Raw genomic sequence first — 26211 nt, 5'->3', positions numbered from 1 at the left:
ATCCTCTCTCACTTGTCCCTGTACAGTCTGTCACTAGGACCCATTGTGCCCAGATAGACTCCTACCCTTTTTTTGTGAGCAGCTGCCCCTACATGAGCCCTGCAGTTGACTGCAAAACCAGCGCAGTCAGGCCCATGAGCAGCTTATATCAGTGAAATGCTTCAGCCTGGTGACACCAACCAGCACAGCAGCAGGAGACAGAGGAAGACACAGCCAGTCTCAGGGACCTGCAGGCCTCAGCCAGGTGTGAGCAGCACATCCAAACGGGTACTGCCCTGGAGCCCAGGAGCACAGGGTGCAGGCTTCGTACTAATGAGCAGCATCGGTTGGGTTCAGGTTGTCTTGTAGGCACTAGAAATGGAAGCACTGCAGCTGGTCCCTGGTCCTTGCTTCCCTTTGGAGGATCTAAGAGTCCAGAGCCCAGACCTGGAGGTGCCTGCAGTGCTGTGTGCCATCCAGTTCTTTGGGGAGATGGGTCAGTATAGCTGTGGGAGGATGCTGAGGGCAGCTCAGGATTGGGGTGTCCATAGGAGCCTCCTAGGGAGCTTTGCCAGCAGCTGCCGCCTGGGGAGAACTGAGACTCGGGGATAGTGTTGGGGTCTCTGCAGCCTCTGAGCCCATCAGGGCTGGATCACCCGGAGCTGATCTGCTGCCAAGTGAGTCAGACAGCCCTGCTGCTCCCGTGCACTTGGATATGTCTGGAAAGAATACAAGTGCTTACTAAATAGAAAACAACAAACAAGTTGGAAAAGATATATGGTCTTCAACACCCTGAACCAGGGGACCAATTTCCCTTTCCCAGGACAGATAGGAATGTTGGAGTCCATTAAAAAAAAATCATTTCTGAAATTAAATCACAGGAAGATACCTGCCGGATGTGAGGAAATGATTAGCATTCTATTCTTGGGGCCCAAGAGCAAATCAACTGCAGAATATGTTGTGAAATTTCTTTTTTAAATGAATGTGGTCAATGAAAATGCAGCACTATCAGCAGGACACGAAGTCTTCCACTGCAAAATGAAGAAAATCCCATGAAACGGGTCTGAAGAAAGTAAATAGCAGTTCCGTGCAGGCCGAGGGTGCTGATGAAATGGAAAATGCACTTCACACATCTTGCGCACACAAATTGCATCAGTCAAGTCTTTCTGCAAAGAACGAAGCATTTCCCCTCTTGCGCTCCTCTAAGAAGGGGCAGGGCCGTCCCTCCTCGACCTGCAGGTGCCTGATCCAGGGTCCCAGCTTGCATTCCTGGATCCATGGTGAAGGACAGCACTCGGTTCTGATGACCCCCTCCAGATCCAGGCAGCAGCTTCCTGGTCCCAAGTTGCCCACCCTGGTAGGGTTTTATGACCTTCTGAGCCCACACTGGAACTGAAGGGCAAGTGCCCTTCTCAGAGAAGCCTGTGCCCCAGCTGGAATGTTGTATGTCTTTGTAGAGTTGAAGGAGGGGTGACTGTGAGGATCACAGGATATCACCAGCAGTGTCCAGGACTGCAGTCTGTGGAGTGGGGTATGAGCCCCACAGGGTAGGAGAGCAGCCTGGCCATGGGGAGACCCCCCCCCCCGCCTCCGAGTGCAGGCTCCCTCTGGTCTGGAGAGGATGGGGCATCCCAGACACCTCAGAATTTCAGCCACAGTCTGGGCCATCCATGCACCATCACTTCCACAATGGCCCTGAGCATGTACATATCCCTTGGTGGTGGGCCCCATCCTGGAGTGCCCCCACCATTGCCGAGAGCCAGGCCCCGTGGCTGGCAGGCTGTCTTCTTGAGCGGGGAGGATGAACAACCTGCCCAGGATCATTTCCTGTTTCTCGATGCCCAAGACTGAAGACAGAGAGCCAGGGGCACTGGAGCGCATCCATCTCCAAGCAGCAGACTCCTTTGTCTGCTTCCAAGCCAGTGAGGGCCGAGTAGCTGGCCAAGGTCAGCGCCATGACCTCTCCTACATTAGCATTCTGTGCACCATCCATGTGTGATCCTAGCTGGCTTGGGAGCATGAGGCTCTGCCTCAGCGTCAAAGCAGCTGTGCTGCTTGGGCTGAAAGACAGGGCCTCACACCCCAACCTGGCATGCTGGGCCTCGGCATTAAATGGTTAGTACCTTGGCTATGAGGGCTCCTGTGTGCGCAGAGAAGGCCCCTTCCCTGCTTGTGCCCAGTCAAGAGTCTGGTGTGCAGTGAGATCTTCCACAAGCCACAGGCCTCAAGGCAGTTTGGCTGCTGCAGGGCTTGGGCCTGGCATGGCCCCGATGTGAGTCACTGAGGCCTGCGTGTCGCTGCTCTCTGGTATCCAGCAGAACACCCTGGCAGCACAGACACTGCAGCTCCCTGCCTCTGACTGCCTGGCCACATGTCCTGGCTCCAGTCCTGCAGGAGTCTCTGGGGGAGGTTCTGCTCCCATGTGCAGAGAAGACAAGTGTAGAGGTGGAGTGACATCCCCATAGCACATGGCAAGGATTCAGCCACCCATCTGAGCTCAGGGGTGTGCTCCCAGCCTCCCTCCAGAAGCACCAAGATGCTTAGTGGAGCCAGGGGTCACTGCATGGCAGCCTCACGAGCACCTGTCCTTGCCTTCCTCAGGGTCCTGAGGATGCTTAGTAGGTGAGGCAGGGTCTGGCTGGGTCCACCTCTCCTACCTCAGGGTCTGCTGTGGACACCTACTAGGGCCCCTCCCAGGGAGCCCACCCATCTGAGACCCGTCCTAACCACCTGGCAGTTGCTCCTTGTCCTGCCTTGCAAGAGCACCTACTGGAGCATGAGGTCACAGGTGAAAACACTGCGTCAACACAACAGGCCTCTCCCCACAGGACCTGGAGGGAAAGATGACGTATGCTAGCCCCTCAGAGCCTGCCGCAGCCTGCCTGCCAGGAGCTGTGCTGTTCACACGAGATGTGAATGGAGTGGGGTCAGCCCTGTAGGAGGCTATAAACCTGCCAAGATGATGCAAAATTGCTGGCTTTTGGGAAATTGCCTTTTAATTGTAGTGAAATTGCGCTGATGTGCGCATACATTCAGCAGCATCCCTGCTGTCCACTCTGCTGTCAGGCTCAGTCCTACATGGGCTCAGCCGCACTTCCTGTGTGTCCCCTCTGCCTGTGGCTGTACAGTAGCCATGACTGAAGCTGGCAGAAATTGGGAGGCTGACAGCTGACGGGCATTTCAGCCACACTGAGGTCAGTGGGGGTCAGTGTACACCTCAGTGATACACGGCTGCACCCGCAGGTGGGAGATGACGAGGCTGCTCCCATGCTGGGCCTGGGCCTCCTCAGCTCTCTCCAGGAGGACAGGGCTGGGACAAAGCTTGCCATTTCAGATATGAGGCTTGGGCCAGGTCTCCTCCCCGATCTTTGTTTTTGACTCCTTCATATTAGGAAGGAAAAAAAAACTCCCAGTAGGAACCATGTAAATTTGGCAATGAGATGTTTTAATTGCACCTCAAAATAGACTGCAATAAAGAACATTAAATGGTGACTAACCAGTTGTATTGAAAGGAGCCCCAGCAATCAGAGGTGACCAGCTGATAGCATCTGCCCACTCACAGGCTCTAGGTGCTCAGCAAGGTGCCAGTGGCTGCAGTGTCGCATCCACCTGTGCCCCCAGAAGCCTCCAGCTTCCGGCCATCCTCAGGCTCTGTGGCACAGTGGCACTGTGTAGTCAGTTGAGCTGGCTTTGCTTAGGTCTTCTAACTGGAAGAGGAAGAGAGGCTACTCTATTTAGTTAATGTGTCGCCGGAGAACCTGTAAAACCCACAAAGACAGAGACCAAAAAGCATTACCCTGCAAGACCCAGAGCAAAGCCGATGGCCTTAAGGGGAGTGCAGCCAGCTGAAAGTAGCCAGACATCCATTGCAAAGATCTCAAAATTGTGCCATTAAACATTCATGTAGCCGCTATAGAAAATGACCATATCCTTCTCTGGCCTTGCACTTTTGGAAGGTTCCCTGAGACCCCCACATACTGGGAAAGCCCAGGGTCCAGATTTGGGGGTTTATTTTATTTTTTGTAATCCATACTGTACAGGCTTTTCCAGAGCCTGTGGCTTGTACTTTACTCAAAATCTTCATTCCCTACCCAAGCTGGAAAGCCTGAGTCAGTCTGAGTGCCAAGCCAGAGGGAGGGAACATGGACAGGACCCCAACACGTTTAGCACAGAGGCCCTGCCCCCAAAATGTAGCCCAGTGGGGTCCTGAGTCCCACCTGCACTTGCAGAGAGCCCAGTGGGGAGGCCGGTCACAGATGCACCATGAACAGCAGACAGAGGCGGAAGGAAGCACACGTAGGACACTGCCTAAAGAGGATGGGTACATCTAACCTGAGCAGAGGATGTGATTCCAGAACATTCATTCTTAGTAGGCAGTGATATAAGCTGGGATGGCAGACAGTGGGCACCCAGGCCCATGGAATGTCCTACATAAACCACTGATGACCTTTCCCATCTAGAGTGTGCCATGGAGACCCTGAGCCAAGAACTGAGCAAGCTGTGGTGGTTCAGCTCTGAAGCCTGGAGGCTGGAGTCTTGGTGCAGTGCCTTGGTCTCCTGTGGCTCCAGCCCGTCGGAAGCTGGGAGCCAGGCGGAAAGGGCCATGCGTGAAACATGGAGTCTGCTCCTGCTTCCGCTCCTGCTTAATTACCGGCGGCATAGTTGCAGAGTCGAGATGCAGCTTAAGAAGCCTTTGTGAGTAATTAGTGTCAAAAACACAAGATCTACAAAGCCATAAACTCACAGCTTGGCGGTGTTACCAAGTACTAATTAAAAAAGAAGAAAGAAAACTCCCTTTCATGATCAGATTCAGACGTGCCAGAGATGAAAAACAGGCAATTTGCAGATAATGCCAGTGCCAGGGCATGAGTGAACTGTCCCCCTGGGTTGAGGCACACACACAAGGTTCCAGGGGTTGCAAGGATGCCCCGCCCAGCAAGGATCCTGACCAGAAAGGGGACACTCACAGAGGGCAGGTTGCCTACCCAGAATGACAAGTAGGACCTTCCCAGCCACAGGTGAAGGCACTGAGTGAGGCCCAGAGCCCATGATGCCCCAGCCAGAGTTTGCTGAGACAAGCAGCGCCCAATCCTGTGGCAGACAGGGACGAGGTCAGCGGCTTCAGAATCCCAGCAGTCCCTTCAGTCCCTCCTGATCCCCTGTGCAGTGAGGACTTTGAATATAGTAAAGCGACTTCCAGGAGTCAAGCAGTCTCTAAACTCAAGGCCCTCCTAGCGGCCTGTCCTGTTCTGGACCCCTCTGGGAAGCTCCACAGGAATGGCAGGAGCCACCACTGAGCACAGCCATGGATTCACCTCACTTGACCCCAGCCAGGAACTGGACAGAAACCAAACAAACCAGCATCAAAGCAGCTGGCCTGGAAAGCTCTGGAAGACGAGATTCTGTGTCAGGTCCTGGAAACACTGCCTTCAACTTAGTGTCCTTGCCTGCTAGCCAACACCTCCACCCAGGATAGAGGAGGCCACCCAAGGACAAGTGAGGCTCCCTGAGGACAAGGGGAGCTGTCACCCATCCCCATGAGATGTAAGGACAGAAGCTCCTGGTGACTGTGAACTAGTGCAAAGCAACTGATTGCTGTGCCTAAACTAGTGGGCCACGAATAACTCTTCGCCTGCTCTGTCTTCCTGAGGAGCCACGCGGCCCATCAGCTGCTCTGCCAGTGCCAGACGCAGCCATTTCAGGCGGGTGAGAAGCAAAGGGAGGAGAACATGTCCTTGCCCTCCATCAGGGACCGCGGGATTCACCTCTGAAAGTCATGTCATTCACAGGGATATTTTTAACCCAGAGCCAGCAAAATGTGCCGATTGGCGGCAGCACTGGCCTACTCCTGCAGCAGATGGCAGCCAGGCTGTCATTCAGGCCCCTCCAGGACCCCTGGAGCAACACGTGCCACCATGAAGTGCAGCCTCCCGGTGGGAGCCTGCTCCCACCAGCCACTGGCCAGCAAGAGACCTCAGCGTGAGCCAAAGACGTCCATATTCCTGACCCCGATGGTCTGCAGTGTGGGCACCACCTGGCTCCAAAGTCACTCTGCCCTCAGCTGAGTCCTGGCTTCCTGCTAGTGTCCTCTGGACTGCCCAGCAGTCAGGACTGGCTATCTCATGCCATGTCCAGCATGGAACCTCAGACGCAGTGGATGGAAGGGGCAACTTGGGAACAGAAGGAGAAGGAAACCCCTTCCACACTGTTCTGTCCACAGCAGAAGACCCTGGTGCCCTGGCCTCTGTGGGCCTTGGAGCCCCATTATGATAGGGCAGGGGGTTAGGCCTGATGACCTGTGACTGCTGATCACACATGACCCTGCATGATCTCTACTGCAGGCTGTGTTACATGTGACCAGGTGACAGGTAGATCCCCAGGGAGGGTGTGACCATAAGTGGTGGCAAGACTTGTCCCCTAAGGTGTGGAGTTCTTTCATCAGCTTGCTTTTAGTGGGTGTCTGTACCTCCAGGCATGGGGACAGAAGGACTTACCTTCCAGTGCCACCACCTTCTTGCAAGGAAATGGAATGATGGGGCCTGTGCCCTGTGGTCAGAGGTTAGCTTTTTTTTTTTCTTTTTTTTTTTTTTTAAGGAACTTGGGATTGAACCCAGGGCCTTCACACAGAGCTACATCCCTAGCTTTTTTTTGTTTTGAGACAGGATCTTGCTAAATTGCCAAGTTGCCCACACTGAACTTGAATTTGTAATCTTCCTGCCTCTGCCTCCCAGAATGCTGGGATTAGAGGACTCACCGTACCCAGCTGGGCCTTTACTGTTAAACAGTATCATTATGATATAATTCCCAGAGTTGGGCAGGGGTTCCACTCTCATTGCCCCAGAAGGAAGTCCCTCCCCTCATGTCCCCTCTGTCCCAACCTTGGGTCACCTCTCCCTGTGCTCTGCCCATGGATCTCCCCTCTGTGTACATTGGGGCAGGCTTGTCCAGCTTGTGGTTTTCTGCTTTTGCTGAGCCCTGTTTCCCAGTTTCACCCACACTGTAGCTCTTCATTTTTTACTGACTAATAACCATTCCGTATGGATGGAGCATGTGTTATTTATCCACTCATCTTTGATGGGCACTTAAGTGGCTTCCAGGTTTGGCTCTTACGAATAGTGGGCTGTGAACAGTCACATATCGGGCTCAGTGTAAATGGATGTTTCCACTGTCCAGTAGGCACCCAGGAATAGACTTGCTGGGTTATATGGTAATTTTCTGTCGGACTTGTGAGGAACCGCCCTCCATCTCCCACAACAGCTGCACCATTTCACGTTTTGTCAGCAGAGATGAGGGCTCCAGTCTTCCCCGGGGTAGGTGTGAGGTGGTGACAGGTGATGGGGCCCCTGGCCCTCATGAAATCCAAATCCAGACTTGAAGTGGGCTTTGTGTGGTTTTCTGGGGGGAGGACCAAGGCGCCATCCTTGAGGGACCATAGACCCAAAGTGAGGAATGCACTTCCTGTGCAGTTGGAGCTGGCCAAGGCTCCTGTAGGCCGCAGGGAATGGAGCAGGTCCCCAGCTGTGCTTGTGATAGCCAGACCTCAGACTTCCAGAGCACCACCCTGCCTCTGGGCGGTGAAAGAGGTCACACCTCCTGCCAGGACATGTCTTCTGTCGCCTGCTTTTACAAGTGCCTTTCTACATCCTGTGTGTGTACACCTGTGCAGCTGTCACCATGGAGGTAGCAAATATGCCAGCACTCCCGACAGATCCCTGGAGCCTTTGTGGTCCCTCCAGCCCACCCTGTCTCCAGGTGGCCTCGAGCTCATTCCCTGCCTCCTGTCCGTACAGTGGGACACACTTTCCGTCATGCGTGTGAGATCGGACAGTGGGTGGGGGGCTCTGTCAGACTTCTTCCACTCCACAGATTGCTGTGAGAGTATTATTGTCCTGGGTGTTGACAACACACTCCTTCTGGGACTGAGTAGTGGTCCCTTGGGCGCCACAGTTTGCTTGGCCACCCAGCTGCTGATGGACACTTGGCCATTTCTAGTTTGGGGCTACTGGAAATAAGTTTTCAGTGAATGCTCACATGCTGGTCTTTGAATGAACACCTATCTCCTTTGTCATGGCTAAATACATGAGATGGAATTGCTGGATCATGTGGGTGTATATTTAACTTTGCAAGAAGTTGCCAACCAGTTCCCAAAGTGGCTGCCACATTGTATAGTAGGTCCTGTCTGTAGCAGGAGAAAATAGGTGTCTCACACCCTCCGAGGAATTGACAGGGTTGAACTTTTCCATCTCACCTGTTCTAATAGGAGAGCAATGGTGTCTCCTCACAGCCGTGATTCCCTCTCCCTAATGACTAATGATGATAACCCTTTCCCTACTCATGTGCTTATGTGCCATTTTTTGGTGCAGCATCTGTTCAAATCTTTTGCTCAAAATCTTATTCGGTTGTATTTTTTCAATATTATGTTTTTAGAGTTCTTTGTATATCCTAGACATAAATCCTGTTCAGATGTGTACGTTGCTGTATTTTCTCCTAGTCTCTGGCTTGTGAAATACACTTTAGGTTTGGTCACATGCTTGTTCCACACTTACTGAGATGATCATACAATTTTTCTCTTTTACTGTCAGTGTATTGAATTACTTGGTGAGTTTCTAGTGGTAAATGAACCTTGTATTCTTTTGAAGAAGAGTTAAATGTTCTAATTTTTCAGTCTTATTGGTATCATTTTAAAGGAATCTTTATATGACCCAGGATCACAAAGACTTGCTCCATTTTTTTTCTTCCAGAAGTTTTACAGTTGTCCATTTATAGTCACGTCCAGGCTCTGTTTCCGGCCAGTGGTGTGTGGGGTGCTGGTGGAACAGATCCAGCCTCTGTGTAAGACGTGGATGTCCTATGGCGCCAGCCTGTGCAGTCCCGACTGTCCTGTCTTTGTACATGGTCACAAACGCCTTTGTTCTTGGCCACAGACCTGCTGCTGTCCATCAGTATGTGAGCCTGCCTTTGGATTATCCATCACTGCCTGCAGATCTGCCTGCCTGCCTGCCTGCCTGCCTGTCTGTCTGTCTGTCTTTGGGCCACATTGTGTCACATTGTCTTCATCATCATGAAATGAGGTGGTGTTCCCCTCCAGCTTTGCTCTTTCTCAGAGCTGTTTGGAAATTTTAGGCTCCTTGAGTTTCCATAGACTCAGTTTTTCAATTTCTACCAAAAACACCTGCTAGGATTTCTATGACAGTTACACTGACCGTGGACCCTGTCAGGGAGGACTGACGTCTTCACCATGAGTCCCCTACACTGGTCACCTCCTCCCAGCAGAGCCTTCTGGGTTTCAGTGTGCAGGGGTCTCACATTCTTTTAGATTTATCCCTGAGTATTTATTAGTTTGATGTTATAGTAAAGGGCAGTTTTTTTCTTTTTAACTTGTGTTTGTTGATACAATACAAGAACTCATTTGTATATGGGCCTTTCTATTTTGCAGCCTTGCTAAACTCGTGCCTTAGTTCTGATAGCCTCCTAGTGTATTTAATTGGGCCTTTCACATAGACCACAGTGTCTGTGAGTCCAGGCGGGAGCATTTCTGCCTCTCTTAGATGCTTTTGACTTCTTTTTCTTTCTTTCTGTCACTGGCAAGAACCTCCAGAACACTGCTGTACAGACATGGTGAGAGTAGATAGCCTCATCTTTTCTTTTCTTCCTTCCTCCCTTCCTTCCTTCCTTCCTTCCTTCCCTCCCTCCTTCCTTCCTTCCTTCCTTCCTTCCTTCCTTCCTTCCTTCCTTCATCCCTTTGGCAGGAGTGATGCTAGAACACAGGGCCTTTGCACTGAGCTACATCTCCAGACCTTTTTCATTTGAGTTTCACTAAGTTATTAAGATTCCCAGGCTGGGATTTGAACTTTTGATCCTCCTGCCTCAGCCTCCCAGAAGGATGGCATGGTAGGTGTGCACTGCCATGCCCAGTTGTTTGTCTTATTTTGAATCTGAAGGAGAAGCACTCATTCCTAATCACAGAGCATTTTTTATCATTCACAGACACCCTTTGGCAGGCTGAGAAGTTCTCATCTAATCCTAGTTTATTGTTGTTTTTTTTTTTTTTTTTTTTTTGGTTTTTCTCCGGTACCGGGAACCCAACTCATGACCTTGCGCTTGCCAGGCAGGCGCTTTTGCCGCTGAGCTAAATCCCCAGCCCCTCTAATCCTAGTTTAACAGAGTCTTTTTTTAGAAGTGAGCGCTGGGTTTGCTCCTATGCTTCTTCTGCACTAGTTGGGATACCACATGGTTTCTCTGTTGTACTTTAATATGCCAAATCACTTTGAATTTCTAGTGGTCAAACTTGTATTCTTGAGTGAACCTCACATGGTCATGATGCATAATCATCTTTCTGTGTTGTCAGACAGGAGTTGCTCATCATTTTGTTTAGAATGTTTGCATATTCCTATTTTTTTTTTGTATCAGAAATCAAACTCAGGACCTCACACTGAGGATTATTGTTCTGTAGTTTGTTTTTCTTTTGCAAGGTCTTTTGCTTTGGGTATCATAGCAGTGCTGTTTTCATACAATGCACTGAGAATCATTGCTCCTCTTCTGCAGTTTTCTGAAAGGGTTTATGTGGGGTTGGTACTGCTTTCTCCTTCCTGTGGGACAGCATTCATCAGGAAAGCCAGCTGGCTTTGAAGCTTTCTTGGTGAGAAGCTCTCAACTACAGAGTCAGCTTCTTTAATGCACATGTGGCTATTTGGGCTCATTTTCATTTGCAGTAGTTTGTGTCTTTCAAGGAATAGGAACGTTGTGATCTAAGGTGTCAAATTCATTGGCCTGAATTTCATGATGTTCCTGTAACACCTGAGAATCACCTTCCTGCTGCCTCCCTCACCCTTGCTGTTAGGGATCTGTGGCTTCTCTCTTTCATTCCTGATCACTTTGGCCAGAGCTTGATCCATTACATTAAGCTTCTGAAAGAAACAACTTTTGCTTTGATTTTTCTGCTGCTTTTCTATTGTGTTTCACCAATTTCTATTTTGTTCTGTATCTTTCTCCTGCTTATATTGAATCTTTGTGAAGGTGGCAGCTGAAGTCACTGATTTGAGACTTGTTTTCTAACATGGACATTTGGTGCCATAAATTTCCTCCTGATTTCTGCTTTAATCTCATGCTGCCAATTCTGGCATTTTGTTTTTACTGTCTTTCAGTTTAAATTACTTAATAATTTCCTTTTTGATGTCTTCTTTGACCCATAGGTTATTTAAAAATAAGTTATTTAGTTTCCAAATACTTTCAAGGTATCCAGATGGTTTTCCATAATTGATTTGTAGTATAATTCCATTTTAGTCAGAGAACATACTTTGAGTGATGTAAATCTTTAAATTTATTGATTTTTTTTTTTTTTTTTTTTTTTTTTTTGAGAAAAGGTCTAACTAAGTTGCCCAGGCTGGACTCAGACTTGATCCTCCTGCCTCAGCCTCCCAGAGTGCTGAGTTTACAGATATGTACCACCACGCTCAGCTTTAAATTTTCTTTTAAGGTGTAGAACATCCTCTGTTCTGGTGAGTGTTCTGTGTATTCTTGAACAGAATGTATATGCTGCTAGAATGTGCTGCTAATGACAATGAGGTGACATTTTTTGAAAGAGTTGTCAGATCTTCTACATCCTTGCCAATTTTCTGTCTTCTTATCATCTCAGCCATTGAGAAGAAATATTGACATCTCTTGACTACATGGATTTGTCTGTTGCTTCTTGCATTTCTATCAGTTTTTGCTTCATGCAGAAATTGATACCTTTATCCCAACTAATATTTTTTTTGCTCCAGAATCTACTGTGTCTGATATTAGCAAAACTAGTGCAGCATTTGGCTTTAGTTACCCTGGGATATACTTACCCTTTTACTTTTAATCTACTTGTGTTTTCATGTTTAAAATGTGTTTCGTATAAGCAGCTTATTATATTCATATCCAGTCTGACAATCTCTGCCTTTTTCCTGGGGTCCTTAGACCATTTCCATTTAAGTTGGTCGCCACTTTATTATCTTCTGCATGTCCTGTTTGTTCTTTGTTCCTTTCCCCACTTTTTTTCTGCCCTGAATATTAATTGAACATTTCTTAGATACTCTTCTATCTTCTTTTTTGACTTTCTAGCTACATGTCCTTATCTTGCTATTTTGCAGATTATTTTAGGATTACATTGTATATCTTTAACTTACCACAGTCAACTTCGAGATGATGTAACATCCCCTTCCCAGTTTTCTCCTCCCTGCTGCAGTCTCCTTCTTACACATTTTACTTGTGTACATATCGTAAGCCCCATGATACACTGTTACTATGTCTACTTGAATGGCCACTTTTAAAGGCACTTAACCATTTCAGTGTGGTGTATGTGCCTGTGCACCTTCTTATGCCTTACTCTAGCCTCTGCAGTAGGACTCTGGCCTCTGTGGGAGGACAAGTACTCCCCAGCCCTCTGCAATAGCCCCAGTTCCCACCCAAGTTTCCTTCTGTCGGAGGACTTACCTCCTCTAGCTGGTCCTGCCAGACCAGTCTGCAGGTGATGAGCTCTTCACCCCTGCATGTCTAGAGATGTCTTTATTTTTTGAAAGGCATTTTCATTGGTGTAGAGCTCTGGAATGACTGGTTTTTCCTCAGTTCTTCACAGCTGCTGTTGTACTCTCTTCTTACTTACTTTCATTATTTTCGGTGAGAAACCTGCTGTCATCCTTATCTTGATTCCTTTGTAGAGAAGTTGTCATTGTCTTCCCACCCATACCTCTGTGGAGGTGACCCTCTTTTCTCCCTGAAGGAGGTGTCTCTCTTCCCCTGGCTACTTTTAAGACTTTATTCCTGGTTTTGAGCGATGTGGTTTGGATGTAGTTTTCTTCACTTATTTTCTGCTTGGGGTTCCCTGACCTGAGAATTCTGTGTTTGTACTTGTCTCCACACTTCAGATGCCTGGGGTTGTTGTTTTCTCACGGGACCCCCCATACTGCTTACAGAGCTCTGTAACTGATCACACCACAGACCCTGAGGACAAGTCTGCCATCACCCAGGTCTCTATAGGGAGGATTGGCTCCGATCTCTCACACTTGGCTGTCACAGGGGTCCCTTCTGCGTGGACTATTGGGCTGATAGCCAGAGCTCCTCCTGGCTGATGGCTAGGCCACCTGTGGTACCATGGCTTATGGCAGCACATGGCCTGGCAACTTCAGCACAGCCCTGAGAACTGGAATGGGGTGAGACAGAGTCATAGCCAAATGTGACATGATCTCAGCACTTGACCATGTTTGTCATCAAAAGCAGGTCACACTGAAGGGGGAAGACTGACAGGTTGGCACTTGGAGGCAGGTCATTGAGAGCTGGTTCAGAAATGCCAACACACCCCATCTGTGCCCTTGCCACAGACTTCAGGGACATGTGTGGTAGGCCATATGACACAATCTCTCTGCCCACTGATGTGCTTTTTCTTCCCTGTATTGATTTGACTGACTTCTCGCATGCATCTTGAGGGCCACTGACTTCCTTCTACAGCATCTGACCTTGACATCACCCACCTCCCTCTGCTCATATGTTATCATTTTCATCTTTAAGTCGCCTTAGTTCTTTTTTGTATCTTTACATCTCTCCATAGCTTTTTAAACATATGGAGGGAAAGGACAGGACTTAGTATCATCCACTGGTTCTGACACCAACTCTTGATTTGACGACGGTTGATCAGTTTCATCTCTGCTGTGGCTTGGTCTCTGCAGCATCTGGTAGCAATCATGATGGCCGGCATTGAGGCCTCCACCTGTTGGCTGTGGGGCATTTTGTATCCTATAGCCAGCTCAGAGAGCAGGGGAGTCACCTAGAAGCAGTGGGTAGGATCAGGGTTGGTGTGTAAGGCTCATTGGCCTATGACCAATGTCTTAGTTACTTTTCTCATTGCTGAGGCAAAATACCCAACACCCAAAGCTAAAGGAAGAAAGGTTTATTTAGCTCACAGTTGGTAGGGATTTCAGTCCATAATCATCTGGCTGCAAGGCAGGGTGGCGCGGCAGAGGGGCATTGCAGAGGGGAACCAGTTCATGGCAGGCAGAAGGAACCAGCGGTGAAGTAGCAAGCAGCAAGGGACCACAGCAGCCCTTTTCCTGTGCTTTATATTTTATCCAGGCTACCTGCCTTTAGGGTGGATAGCACACACACCTGGGGTGGGCCTTCCCTTATCCACTCCCAGGACTGTGCTGAACCAGTCAGTGGGCTCATTTGTAATCACACACCCTAGATCCAGCCACCTCTGAAGATCCTTATTTATGACCGCATGAGGCTTTGGGGCAACATCTAGATACAAGCCGTAACAACCAAGGTGAGCACCTTCCTAGTGTCCACATGATGCCTCGTGATCTGCTAGGTTTTTGTGTGGCCAGCGGGGACGGCTCAGCCCTGAGTGAGCATCAGCGCTGCTTCATGGACGGGACGCTTCTCTCTTGTCCTTTCTCCTGGCCGCAGGGAGCTTTCTTTCATGAGGACACTCTACATGGTCTTCTGCTTCTCTGCACCTCTCAGCACTCTGTCCTGAGTCTCAGTCACTTGTCACCCAGCCTCAGCCTGTGCTCTCAGCCCAAGGAAGGCACTGGGCTCTGCCCTGTCGGGTCCAGGGACTTGAAAACTGTTGTTTTGCACCTTGTGTCTCATTCTTTGGCTGTTTTGAGTTGAAGGACAAGTCTGGCCCTGTCGCCCACCTTGGCCCGGAGCCTGCATAGCACTGGACATGAGTTGTGGCACTGGAGTCCAGCCTATGGGGCAGGGCAACAGGCACTTGTCCTCCTTTTCCAGCGTGGAAACTGCTGCTCAGGCTCACACAGCAAATAGGAGGAACAGCCAGGTTGGCGCCCACGCCTCCCGAGCCTTGGTCCCTAAGCTTGCACACCAGCCGCTTCTCTTGGGAGCAAAGCCATTGCCCCTGGTATGGCAGCTCCTCAAGAGGCCACTGCCAGAGACTGCATGTCTTGTCTGGGTGGGAGCCACACAGTGCAGAGGCCTGTCACATGTCCCGCTTGCCCCTCACCAAGCGTAGCAGCTGGAGGGGCTCGTGTTGTCCACACTTGTGACAAGGAGACGGCTCTGACCCCAAGGGCAGAGTGACCCTGTACCTGGGATGGGAAGGCTGGGTCCTGGGAGGGTTTCTGTGGCGCCCCCCTCTGCACTTGGAGGACCATCAGGACCCTGCCCCTCCTCTGCTGCTCTTTCTACCTTCTCTAGCTCACCCTACCCACTGAGGACCTCTCTGACAGGAAAACTGCCCAGGGACACCCAGAAGACCCTGGTGGCTGGCCCTGTGCCCTCTTCCCTCCTTCCTTCCTGTAAGACGGTGCCAGCAGCTCTGCCGTAGAGCTCAGGAGGCAAGAATGGGACTTGCCAGTTTGAGATCCAGCTGGGTAGCAAGTTCCCCCAGTGTGGGCGTAATCACCCAAGTCCACTTGGCAGGTTCCCAGGTGCAGTCCCATGTGGCGCTGGGCAGCTATTCTCTGCACGCACGTCAGACCTTGGTCTGCTGCCACCCCTTGGAACTTCCTGGCAGACATTCTAGGCGCTGCCAGGGGTCTTCCTGACTGGGCCAGTGCTGTGTCCATTTTTGTGTGTTCTCTTACACGCAGCATCGGTCGAGGCCTCCTGCAGGCTGGCTGTGTCGCCCACCCTGAGGACAGTGGTGTGAGCTGAGGATCCTGCTGACACATTAAATGTCCAGGGACCCTCCAAAACCAGGTGCAACTCTGCCCCCAGAGTCCCATGGGTCTGGGTCTGGGGAGGAGGCCAGGCCTCTCTGGGCCAGCACAGGCTGGGGACACATGTCCTGGGGGCCAGTGTGAAGGAAGGGTCACTCAGGCCACAGTTCCTAGAGGACGGCTGTCCACCCAGGACTGCAGGTGTCCCGGCTCCTATGGCCGTTATGCTTGCAGGCTGGGGCAAGGCAGGAATGCAGCCGCTGACAGTGTCCTGACGGCTCTGCCCTACCCACCTGTGCTTGTGGACAAGGGAGCTGGGGTGGTCCAGAGGGACGGGTTCTGGAGGACTGCACTCCTGCCCCAGGGGGCCGCAGGACCAGGGAGGTCAGACAGCACTGGGACAGCGTGACCCTCGGGTACTGCAGCCCCTCAGTCTGGACAGCTTCTTTTTAGAGATGGCATTGCCTCCTAACGTGTGCAGACCCAGGGCTCAGCCCTGACCAGGCCACTGTGGTCTCCAAACCACGCTGTGTCTGTGCCCAGCTGCCCCAGTGTCCTTATCTCCTGTTAAGGATGGAGGAACAGGGCCGGCAGGGAACAGCCACCCCAGAGAATAGCTACACCAGCCACCCCATAGCCTTCTCCCTCATTTTCTCTGTGTGGGCTCCCTTGCACTCAGTGCTGGCCCTGCCAGGAAAGGAGGGCACCCAAGGTGGGTCACACTTTTGTCCCTTCCTCAGATCAGCCTCAAGCCACATGCCCTGACCCTTCTCTGGCTTCTGTGGGGTTGGTCTAGGACCTGATACCTTCCACCCAAGAGGCCACGACCTCTCTGTAATGTTGCAGGAAGAGGTTATCCTCTGGCTTCCATCTACCTTGTCCTTTGGTGGATGCCACCCAGGGCTGCACCTGCCACCACCGTGTCTCCTGGGCTCCTTCCCCAGCCTCCTCCTGCTGTGAACCAGGGCACTCCGTGCAGCAGCCACTGAATCCTCTCACTACCTCTTCTCACAGAGCAGACATTCGCATGCTAGCCACTGCTTTTCCCTGGGCTGCAACAGCCCTAGTGGCAAAAGATCCCCTGCAGTGGGAGGGGACCCAGGCTAGGAGGAGCTCACTTTGCAGTAGCAGCCTTACAGGCCCAGGCCAGGAGTCAGCTGCTGCCCCTTGTGCATGTGGCTGGAGTCAGTGTGGGATCCCTCAGCGACGGCCCCCACTGTGCATGCACATTCCCCTGAGCCCAGTGTTTAGCCTACTCAGCCACTTGCAGACAGGTTTGGAGAGCTCACCAGTGAGCCGAAGCCACGCTCAGCGTAGGGTTTTATAGACCCAGAACACCAGACATGGGCAGCTGCTTCTCCAAGCCAGGAAGCCCATGCCCCATGTCTGGGTCCTGCCCTGGCTCAGGAATAGTAGAGGGACTGAGAAGGCACTTTTTGTATCAAGTCTTAAATCATTGCCTAGTCCCAGTTCCTAAAGACTTTATCTTTTTTAAGTTGTATGTTTTACATTCAAATTCGTGGTACATTTTGAGTTAAATATTATGTGTGAGCTTTAGTTTTTAAAAAATTTAACTGTGGCTATCCAGCTGCTTCAGCACCATTTATAGAAGGGACCGTCACCCTCCATGAAGTTGCTGTCCCACTTCCCACCAAGCATGTTTGTGTGGTCTGTCTTGGGCTCCCCTGACCTGTCCCACTGCTGCCCACATCTGTCCTACTCACCATCTATGCACCTTCACACTGGGAAGGCCATCCCCCTTCCTCCTTTTTCAGAATTACCTGGCTATCCTAGGACTCTTTCCTTTCCATATAGATTTTAGCATAGCCATATCAATGGCTACAAAAAAAAAATCTTGCTGAGATTTTGATAGGAGTTACAGCAAACCTATAGATCAGTTTTGGAAAAAATTATATATTTTCTAAATCAAGTTTTCTGATCCATGAACATTGTATGTCTTTATTTAAATATTTTTCCATTGGCAGTTTATAACTTTTAACATAAAGACACTAAGTTTTTTGTAAATAGTACTGCCCTTATTTTATTTTTCACTTGTTCACTTTTGCTTTCTAGAAATAGGATTTGGGGTGTGTGTGTTAATCTTGTATCCTGCAACCTTGGTTATTGGTTGCAATTTTTCTGTAGGGTTCTTCACATTGGCAGTCATGTCATTTACAGGTAGACCAGTTTCAGATGTTCTTTTCCAGTCTGTGTGCACTGTGTTTCTCTTTCTCACTTGATGTCCTGGCTAGGACCTCAGTACCATGCAGAGTATGAGTGGCAAGGACAGGCCCTCACCTGACTCCTATCTCAGGGAAGTGCCACCCTGTCACCATGAAGTCCGCTGTCTGCTCTAGGTTACCAATGGGTGCTTTGAGGCAAGTCGAGGAAATCCCCTTGGTTCCTCCTTTACTGAGTTTTTGTTATGAGTGGTTATTGAGTTTTTTTCAAATGCATTTTCTGTTAATTGATGAGATTTCTGTGTTAGCTTGTTGATGTGGTAGTTACATTGATCTTCAAATATTGAAGTAGCTTTGCATACCTGAAATAAATCCCATATGGTCATGGTATGGCATTTTTTTCTAAATAGTGGTCGGTTCAGTTTGCTAATACTTGTTAGAGATTTTTGCATCTAAGCTGATGAGAGATACTGGTCATTGCATATGTGTGTGTGTGTTGGTTTGGGCACCTGATTAATGACTGCATATCTCTCTTGTTTTCTCAAAGAGATTGTAAAAATTGGCATTATTTCTTAGTTAAATGTTCAGTAAAATTCTCTGGTGAAGCCAGCTGGGACAGGAGATGTCTTTTGGGGGAGCTTTTGAATTATACATTAGTTTCTTTGTTAGGGGGCTGTTCAGGTCATCCGTTTCATCCTGGCTGTCTTGGTAGTTTGCAGTTTTTGAGGCACTGGCTCCATCCTGGATTGTCAGATTTGTGCGCACACAGGATTTCTGTAGGATTTCCTCTGTGTTCCTCTAGTAGCTTCAGGGTCTGCTGTGGTCCCCCCTGTCGTGTTTCTAGAATTGAGCATCGCTGTCTCTGGCAATCTTGTTAGAGCTTCATCCATTTTTATTCCTGCTTTGCAAAGGGCCAGTTTTTGGTCTCAGTAATTATTTTCGATATTGTTTATTCCTGCTTTTGTCTTCTCCATTCCCTCCTTTCTGTGTGCCAGGGTTTGCTTTGTTTTTTCCAGTTTCTCTGGGCAGGAACTGAGGTCTTTCCCATAAGCATTTAGGTCTATCTATCACTTTCCTTGGAAGCACTGCCTTAGGTGCAATGACAAGTTTCATGATGTTGCATCTTAATTTTCATTCAATTCTCTGTATGTCTTATTTCCCTTGGGATGTCCTCCTTGGCCCTTGGACTATTTAGAAGTGGGCTGTTTAATTTCCCTGCGCTTAAAGGATGTGTTATTTTCCTGTCAGCTTTCTCTTATGACTCCTGGTGCCCACATCCTCTTGGCGTGGCCTCTTCTGTCGTGAGCACTTTGTGTTTCCTGACACAGAGCACCAGCTCAGCGGCATTTCACAGCTCAGCCCTGCAGTCGGCCACTTCCTCAAGAAGCAGTGGGGACATTTTTGCTAACCTAATGACAAAACTCTCCCTCACGTGTAAGCAATATTAAAATAGCTCATGGGTATCTGAAGTAGTAGGATTTACACTTCCTGGATGTTTTCTGTTTCCTGTATTTCAGTTTTGCTTATTTGAGACCAGATTCAGCGTTGTGAACGTTACAGTGGGCTTACCCTCTAGGCCCTTCCTCCACTATATTTCTCACCTGTGGACCTTTCACTGATGCCCTCCAAGAAGAGATCTTGCTCTTGATAGGCAGCTCTTTGTCACCTCTGTGCTGCACTACAGCTGCAGTTAGTGGGCACAGAAGGGACTTGGAGAGAGTGTCTGTCTCCGCTCCCTAAGGTCTCTGTTAGCTCTGGATATTTTCCTGCTCAGTATTCCAGTTGCCAAAGAAGCTTTATGAAGCACCTCCTGTATGCATCAGTGGGGACACTGCCAGGCCTTGCGGATGGGGCAATGCAGCACTCAGCCAGCTCCCGAGCCGCGGGTGCTCAGCACTGCAGGGTGCTTGTCTCCTGCGTTTCCTGTTAGTGAAGGCCCTGCCTGGAGCTGGCCTTCCTGCCTGGGAGGGAGGCCCTGGGGCACCCCCGGCTCTGCTGTCAGGTGGAGGTGGAGGCCCGAGGCCAGGCCAGGTAGGTCTGGCCTGAGTGTAGTGGCCACCACCCACCTGGCAGCCAAGTGTCTTCATTAGGGCTGAGTTGTCTCAGTGTCCCCCAGGCACCAGCCACGGCCTCCAGTCCCTCCCAAACGGAGGGACGAGGAAGCCAGAGACAGTGCACGCAGGCAGCCCATAAATATTTCCAGCCATAGCCAGCATGTCTTACTGGGCAATTTGCTTTTTAAAAAATTGCACTCTAATTTTAAGTGAACAGCCCCTAATTATGGTGATTTACAAGGCACCTGGGGACCGGGTGGTATTTGAACACGACAGAGGCTGATCCAAGATTGATCGGCAGGGCATAATTCAATCTGCACATTCTGATAAGGCCGAGGCTGCTGCCTCGGCAGATCTGCCAGTGCAAAGGGGACAGGGGCACACCAGGAAACCAAGACGGGAGAGTGGGCTGAGGACCCAGGGCAGGGAGACAGGAGGCTCCTCCTGCAGGCAGGACTGGCGTTTGCTGACACCAGCATCTACCCTTATTTGGGACGTGGATGAGGCGCTCCTGCCATCCCCTCGGGCCCCCGCTGTGTCACAGGGGCCTGCTCCTCCCAGGACCTGTGCAGTGGGGAGACCTGTGTGCAGAGGGGCCCTGCCCCTGCCTGCTTCTGACCAGCACAGACACGGTGGGGACAGCTGCCCGCTCTGAATAAAGGAGGCAGGGATCTGAGCCTTCCAGAACTGGGGTCCAGCGGAGACACGGTGCTCAGGACCACATTGGGCAGCCCAGGTCCTCAGGAGGGGACTCTGGAGACTTCTCCCTGACCTGCTTTCCCCACCGCCAGCTTCCCTGACAGCTGCTGAGAGTCAGCCCCTCTGACATTTAGGGGAAAACATTCAGAGTCGAGAACAGAAGGCAGAAATGAAAGGATTTTCTTGGGAAAAGGTCAGAGTGGTTTCTCTTATTTTTGTTTAAAAATGGTTTGTGTTGAACTATGACAAGGCTAAATGTATTAGCGGCTCTGGGAACAGGCGGAGGCGCAAATGGGAAAACAGGAAAGTGCACGTAACAAACAAGACAGGTGGCAGCTCCGGGAGCCCACGCGCCTCGCAGGCCCCATGCTCAGGGAGGGGCTGCCCTGGGGGTGGAGGGGTGACACAAGGCCAGGAGGCTGGAGGTCTTCCGGGAGCCCCCACGGACAGCCAGGTTAGCATGGAGGAGGGAGCTGGCCCAGCAGTCCCGAAGTTCCCTCTCATGGTGGGGAGGAGCGTGAGAGTCTTGCGTCCTCCCGCTGGGATGTACGTTGGGATCTAGCATGGAGCTTCCCCCTCCATCTCCTTAGAGCATTTTCATTGCCCACAGAGAAACCCCGTGCCCAGGGTAGCCCCAGACAGCCCCCAGAGATCCCTGCCCTGGGAGTCCACTGCTCCTGGAGTCCCCAGCCCATGGGGCCGGTTTCCTTCTCCTGAAGTAGCCTCGGAGCCTGGCTTCCCTGCTATCCTGTGTTGCAGCAGCCCCTGCCCTACCCCAGGGCAGAGGAAGAACCACAGCCCCAACTCAGGAGGGGCAGGGGAATCCCCAGTGGAGCTCTGGGTAGGGACCGCCGTTCCCTGGTCTGCCGGCTCCAAGGCCCCCTCCTCCCTCTCAGTTATCTGTCCAGGTGAGGAGACCCTGCTCTCGGTATGTGGGGGAGCCCAAGGGCTGGCTGCCTGGTGTGACTTTGATCTCAGCCACACTCCGCTGGGGCAGAATGAAGGGACCTTGCCCCACCTAGACAGCAGCCGTGCCTCCTGCCCTGCCCTGCCCTGGTGGAGGGGCGTGTGAAGAAGGAGGAGGGCAGAGGCCCAGCGGCCCCTTGCTCAACCTGTTGTCTCTCACCTGCAGGCCACAGGACCTTCGGGCTCCAAGATGCAGCTGCTGGAGACGGAGTTCTCCCGCTCGGTGCCCGAGCTCATCGAGCTGCACCTGCTGCGCCAGGACAGCATCCCGGCCTTCCTCAGCGCGCTCACCCTCGAGCTCTTCAGCCACCAGACCACTGCCTAGCCGCCCACCGTGATCCAGCCCGCCGCGTCCCTGAGTCCTCCAAGGGCCAGGCAGGCGGCTGCATGGAGTGATCAGGCATAACCCAGTCCAGTCGGGCGGGCAGCCCTGCCCTGACCCCAGCCCGCACCACACAATTGTGTGGGAGGACTGCACCTGCCACCCGGGGCCTTGCCCCTCATCCTGCTCTGGAGTCGGTTCCCAGGGCCACTGCGCTGCTCAGACAGTCCCCTGGGGCCCAGTGAGTCCCCACGTCCTCACTTCATGAAATAAAGTTTCTTCTCCGTTTGCCCCCACCCGCTGTCTGTGTGAATGGGCCCCGAGCGGCCAGGCCCCTTGCTGTGATGCTCCCAGCCCACCACACTCAGTGCCCGGACACCAGGACCAGCGTCCAGGCTGGGAGGCCTGGGCCGGCATCGCCCACCTCCCCTGGGAGCAGAAGTGCCCCAGGGCAGGCCTCCCACCTAGGAGCAGGAGACAGCGTGACAGTGAGGACACAGCCATTGTGGATGGAGAGCACTGGCCCTGGGGTGGGTCCCTGAGGCCTGGTCCCAGCTCTGCTCCTGACTGTGTGACCTCAGGCCAGCCGCCTACCCTCTCCGAGCCTCTCCTCTCTCCAGGGCAGGACAGTCTCCTCACCAGGAGCATTAAGCTGTGTTACATAGCAGGCACTCAGACGGCTCCAGAGTCAAAGTAGCCAAGGCACCCCCTGAACTCTGGGGGCCCCCGCAGCCAAGGGTGCACAGGTGTCCCCTCCCCAGTCCTCCTGTGCACTGGTGACCATGCTCTCCAGCAACCTCAAGCTCGGGCCCGGCCCATCCCCTTGGTGGCAGGACGCCTGTGACCTTGGCTCCAAGTCTTCCTTTTGGTGATGGGACCCAGGCAGGGTCCAGCAGGGCCAGGGTTCTGGGATGCAGGGACTGGAGTAGGGCTGCCTTGAGGGACCAGCATGCGCACTGGCATGGGTTGAAGGAGAGGCCGGCTGTGGCTGACACATCCAAGGCCTAGGACCCAGGGGCCTGAGGCTGAGAACCCTTCCCGCGGTCCTGCCCCCAAGCACAGTTGGGCTGTTGGGCAACACCAAGGTGGACTCATTCACTCAGTCTTTGATTTGAGTGATTACTGAGCCCCTGCTGTGTACTCAGCTCTGTTCCTGGTGCTGGCAGAGGGGCAGAACAGCATTTAGAGTGGCCCCACACAGCCCTACACCCACTTCTGGGTGACCACTCACTCTCTGCTCTGGAGCCCAGAGCCACTCTGGGTGCCAAAACGTGTGTGTGTGTGTGTGTGTGTGTGTGTGTACTTCAGGCAATGGACTAGGCAGGGCCTCTAAGCTGCTCTTCTGAGTCCCAAAGCCAGAGCTGACTCTGGCCACCCCAGGCAGGAGCAGAAGTTACTGGCAAGATCTGAAGGACACACCCTGTAGTTCTGGACGCCGTGCTGGGGATTTCATCATCCCAGACTTCTGTCCACATGGCTGGGGAGCCCAGCTCATGCCTACACCCTGTGACTGCAGGATCTCAGACCCTGGTGGCTGCAGGACTCCACCAGCTGTCCCAAGCCAATGTCACCTCGGGAGTCAGGTCCCTGGCCTGATCTCCTGACAGGTGGAGCCTAGGCCCTCTGCCACCCATCCCCAATGTCTGGAATTGGATGGATGCCCCACGGCTGAAAACCCACAGAGGCCACTTCCCCAGGGACAGCCACACACAGGCATCCTACCTAGGGCTCAAGGCTTCTGGGGTTTTCTGCAGCTCCCCATCCCCCAGGGTTTGGTCCAGGGACTAGCAGTTGCCCCCCCAGACTGACAGCCATGGAGCAGCAAAGGGAGAGTACACAGGCCTGGGCCCCACCTGGCCGCTGCATCTGGGCCAAAGAAAGTTCTAGTCCCGGTAGATGCCAGCTTCTGCCAGCTCCTTAGTGTGCGCCCAAAGCTAAATGGTTCTTAAGCCGCTAATGACTAATTTTAAGGGATTAGTGCCACAGCGATAAACTGCAATTGCCAGGATGTAACCGGATTTGCTGAGCCCAGAGCTCCTCCAGTTCCCCCAGGCCGGGAGGACAGCGCCGCCTGCTGGGGCCTCCTGGGGACCCCAGCCACCCACTCAGTGCACCCCGCCCACCTCCACCCTGTGCCCAGCTTTGGGGCCCAGGCCAGACATGAGTGGAGTTTGTTGTGGCTTCTTCCCTTTCTGCGGGGCCTAGCATAAGACCTCTGGAAACCAGCAAATTGCTGACTTTTCTGCTCTCCCCAACCCCCCAGTGGGACCAGCAGGGGCCACCCTGGACTGACAGACTGATGGCATTGGCAGAACCTGCGTGAGGAGACCCCAGTGATGTAGACGCCCGGTCACGGGTGCAAAGCTCTCAACTGAGGGAACCTTCTCAGATCACGAAGCCCTTTCCTGTGGCAAGCTCCTCCCCAAGGAGGACGCCCTGGGGCTCAAGACGGGGTTAGAAAATAGGACCTGCACATGATCACACCCAGGTCCCTGTGGACCCCAGACTGACACCCGGCTCTCGCAGCTGCGAACTCAGCCCAGCCAGCCCCCTCTTGACTCGCACTGGGCCCATTTCCTTCCTGCTTGCGGTCATGGGCGCCAAGTAGAGGCCTGTGCTTTTATCCCAAGACAGCTGGGGAGGGGTGACTTGGAAGGGCCAGGAATCGAGGGCCATAGACACAGGAGCTTGTGTACACACACTGCCAGGCCCGTCTGCACACAATTGCGTACCTGTGCAAACACACGGCACTGTGTGCACACTGCATGCAGGGCCGCAGGCATGCATCTTGTATGACCTGTGCATGTGTGTGTATCCTGTATGTCTGCCGTGACTAGTGTGACTGTACATGCATGTGTGACTTCCGTGTGCGTGAAGGGTTGTGTGCACACCTGGGCATGCACACATGAATATTTGTGGGTGGTTATGTCTGCACAAGGGTACACACATAAGACTGTACCATGAGGACAGACTGCTTAAACTTCTGCTTCAGGCCCAGAAAGGGGAAGGGCTTTGCCCAATGTCACACAGCAAGAGTTCCAAGGACGGGAGCCCAGCCCGGATGTCAGCTCATCCAACTTGCCTGTTCCCGTATTTTACATTTCCTTTTCTTTCTTTTCTTTATCTTTCACTGCACAATTCTAATGCATTTTTTGCCATTAAAATACAACAAATAAACCTCCAACAACACAGGAGAAACGTAGAGTTAAACAAAAACCTTCCTTTGGCTCCTTCCCAGGCTCTCCCACTGGCGTGTGGGTTTGTACACCTAACGTGCGGATGTGCGAAAATGCCCGGCTTGGTTTCATTTGATTGTGTGTGCGGTTTTTAAAATAACTGTGTTTTGTTCCGCAGTTCAGTCTTCTCACTTAACAGTGTGTCTTGGAAATTTGCCATGGAGGCGTCCACTGATCTGTCTCACTGGGTTCTGCTGTCTTCTGGAGACGCGGCTCCCAGAAACACCAGACTCCTGTCTTCACGGAAGCTGGTGGTGTCCTCCCGGAGCCAGAGCATCCGGGCATTTAAACGTCCTCTATTTTAAAAAGCAAACAAACAAAAAACTAAGTTAAGTTTCAAGACTAAATCAGCAAATGTCCTCCCAGGAGCCTGCTCCATGCTCAGTGTCCTGTACTGGTCGGCACTGCCTCTTGAGGAGGCTGATTTTTTTGTTTTGTTTTGTTTGTTTTCGTTCTGATGATTGAACCCAGGCCCTTTGCACGGAGTTACAGCCCCCAAAGTATGTATGTATGTGTGTATTTAGAGGGTCTCACTGAGTTCCCCATGAGGGACTTGAATTTATAATCCTGCCTCAGCCTCCTAGAGTGCTGGGATTACAGGCATGCACCGCCCACACCTGGAGTCTCACCTGAAGTGTCCCTGTCCTCCTAGTGGGCTCATTGTACCCCCTAAACTCATGTGCTCGAACCCTGGACCCAGCACCCAGAATGTGAGTATATTTGGAATCAGAGCATTTAAGCAGGTGATTAAAGTAAAATGAGGTCATTGATCCCTCACCTGATCTAACCAGGGTGATATAAAGAGAGTAGGACAGACACAAAGAAGGATGAGCCTGTGAAGACAGAGAGAAGACAGTGTCCGCACACTGAGGAGCAAGGCCTCCGGGGGGACTGGCTCTGTTCACCGGGACCTCGGACTGCAGCTTCTGGGGTGGTGAGGAAGGAATAGATCCCTGGTGTCTGAGCCTCCCCATCATCATCGTCATCTTCATCTCGAGGTTTTGTTGGGTGGCGGAGCAGCTGGTGCCTTCGCACACAGGGTCCTGCCTCCCGTCCCAGCCAGCCTTACCCTTCTGTGTGACATTTATCTCTGCCTGACATTTTATTTAATGCATAATTTATTTATGATAT

At 51.8% G+C, this 26211-nt stretch overlaps 1 protein-coding gene across 6 annotated transcripts in view; it reads left to right on the top strand.

Moving 5' to 3' along the window:
• The window catches only part of Mad1l1 (MAD1 mitotic arrest deficient-like 1 (yeast)), a 331751-nt gene extending 309611 nt beyond the window's left edge, over window positions 1-22140 (top strand). For all 6 annotated transcript variants that reach the window (XM_013521213.1, XM_005397818.2, XM_005397819.2 and 3 more), the window contains one exon: window positions 21689-22140. In XM_013521213.1, the coding sequence (XP_013376667.1) occupies window positions 21689-21847 (159 nt within the window). In that variant the 3' untranslated portion in view covers window positions 21848-22140. The remainder of the gene's footprint in view (window positions 1-21688) is intronic.
• Window positions 22141-26211: the final 4071 nt, after the last annotated feature.

Source organism: Chinchilla lanigera, unplaced genomic scaffold, assembly GCF_000276665.1.
Source record: "Chinchilla lanigera isolate Chin_1 unplaced genomic scaffold, ChiLan1.0 scaffold00059, whole genome shotgun sequence".
NCBI lineage: Eukaryota > Metazoa > Chordata > Mammalia > Rodentia > Chinchillidae > Chinchilla > Chinchilla lanigera.
The sequence above is the reverse complement of the archived record's forward strand: the minus strand, read 5'-3'. Positions and strand labels throughout refer to the sequence as shown.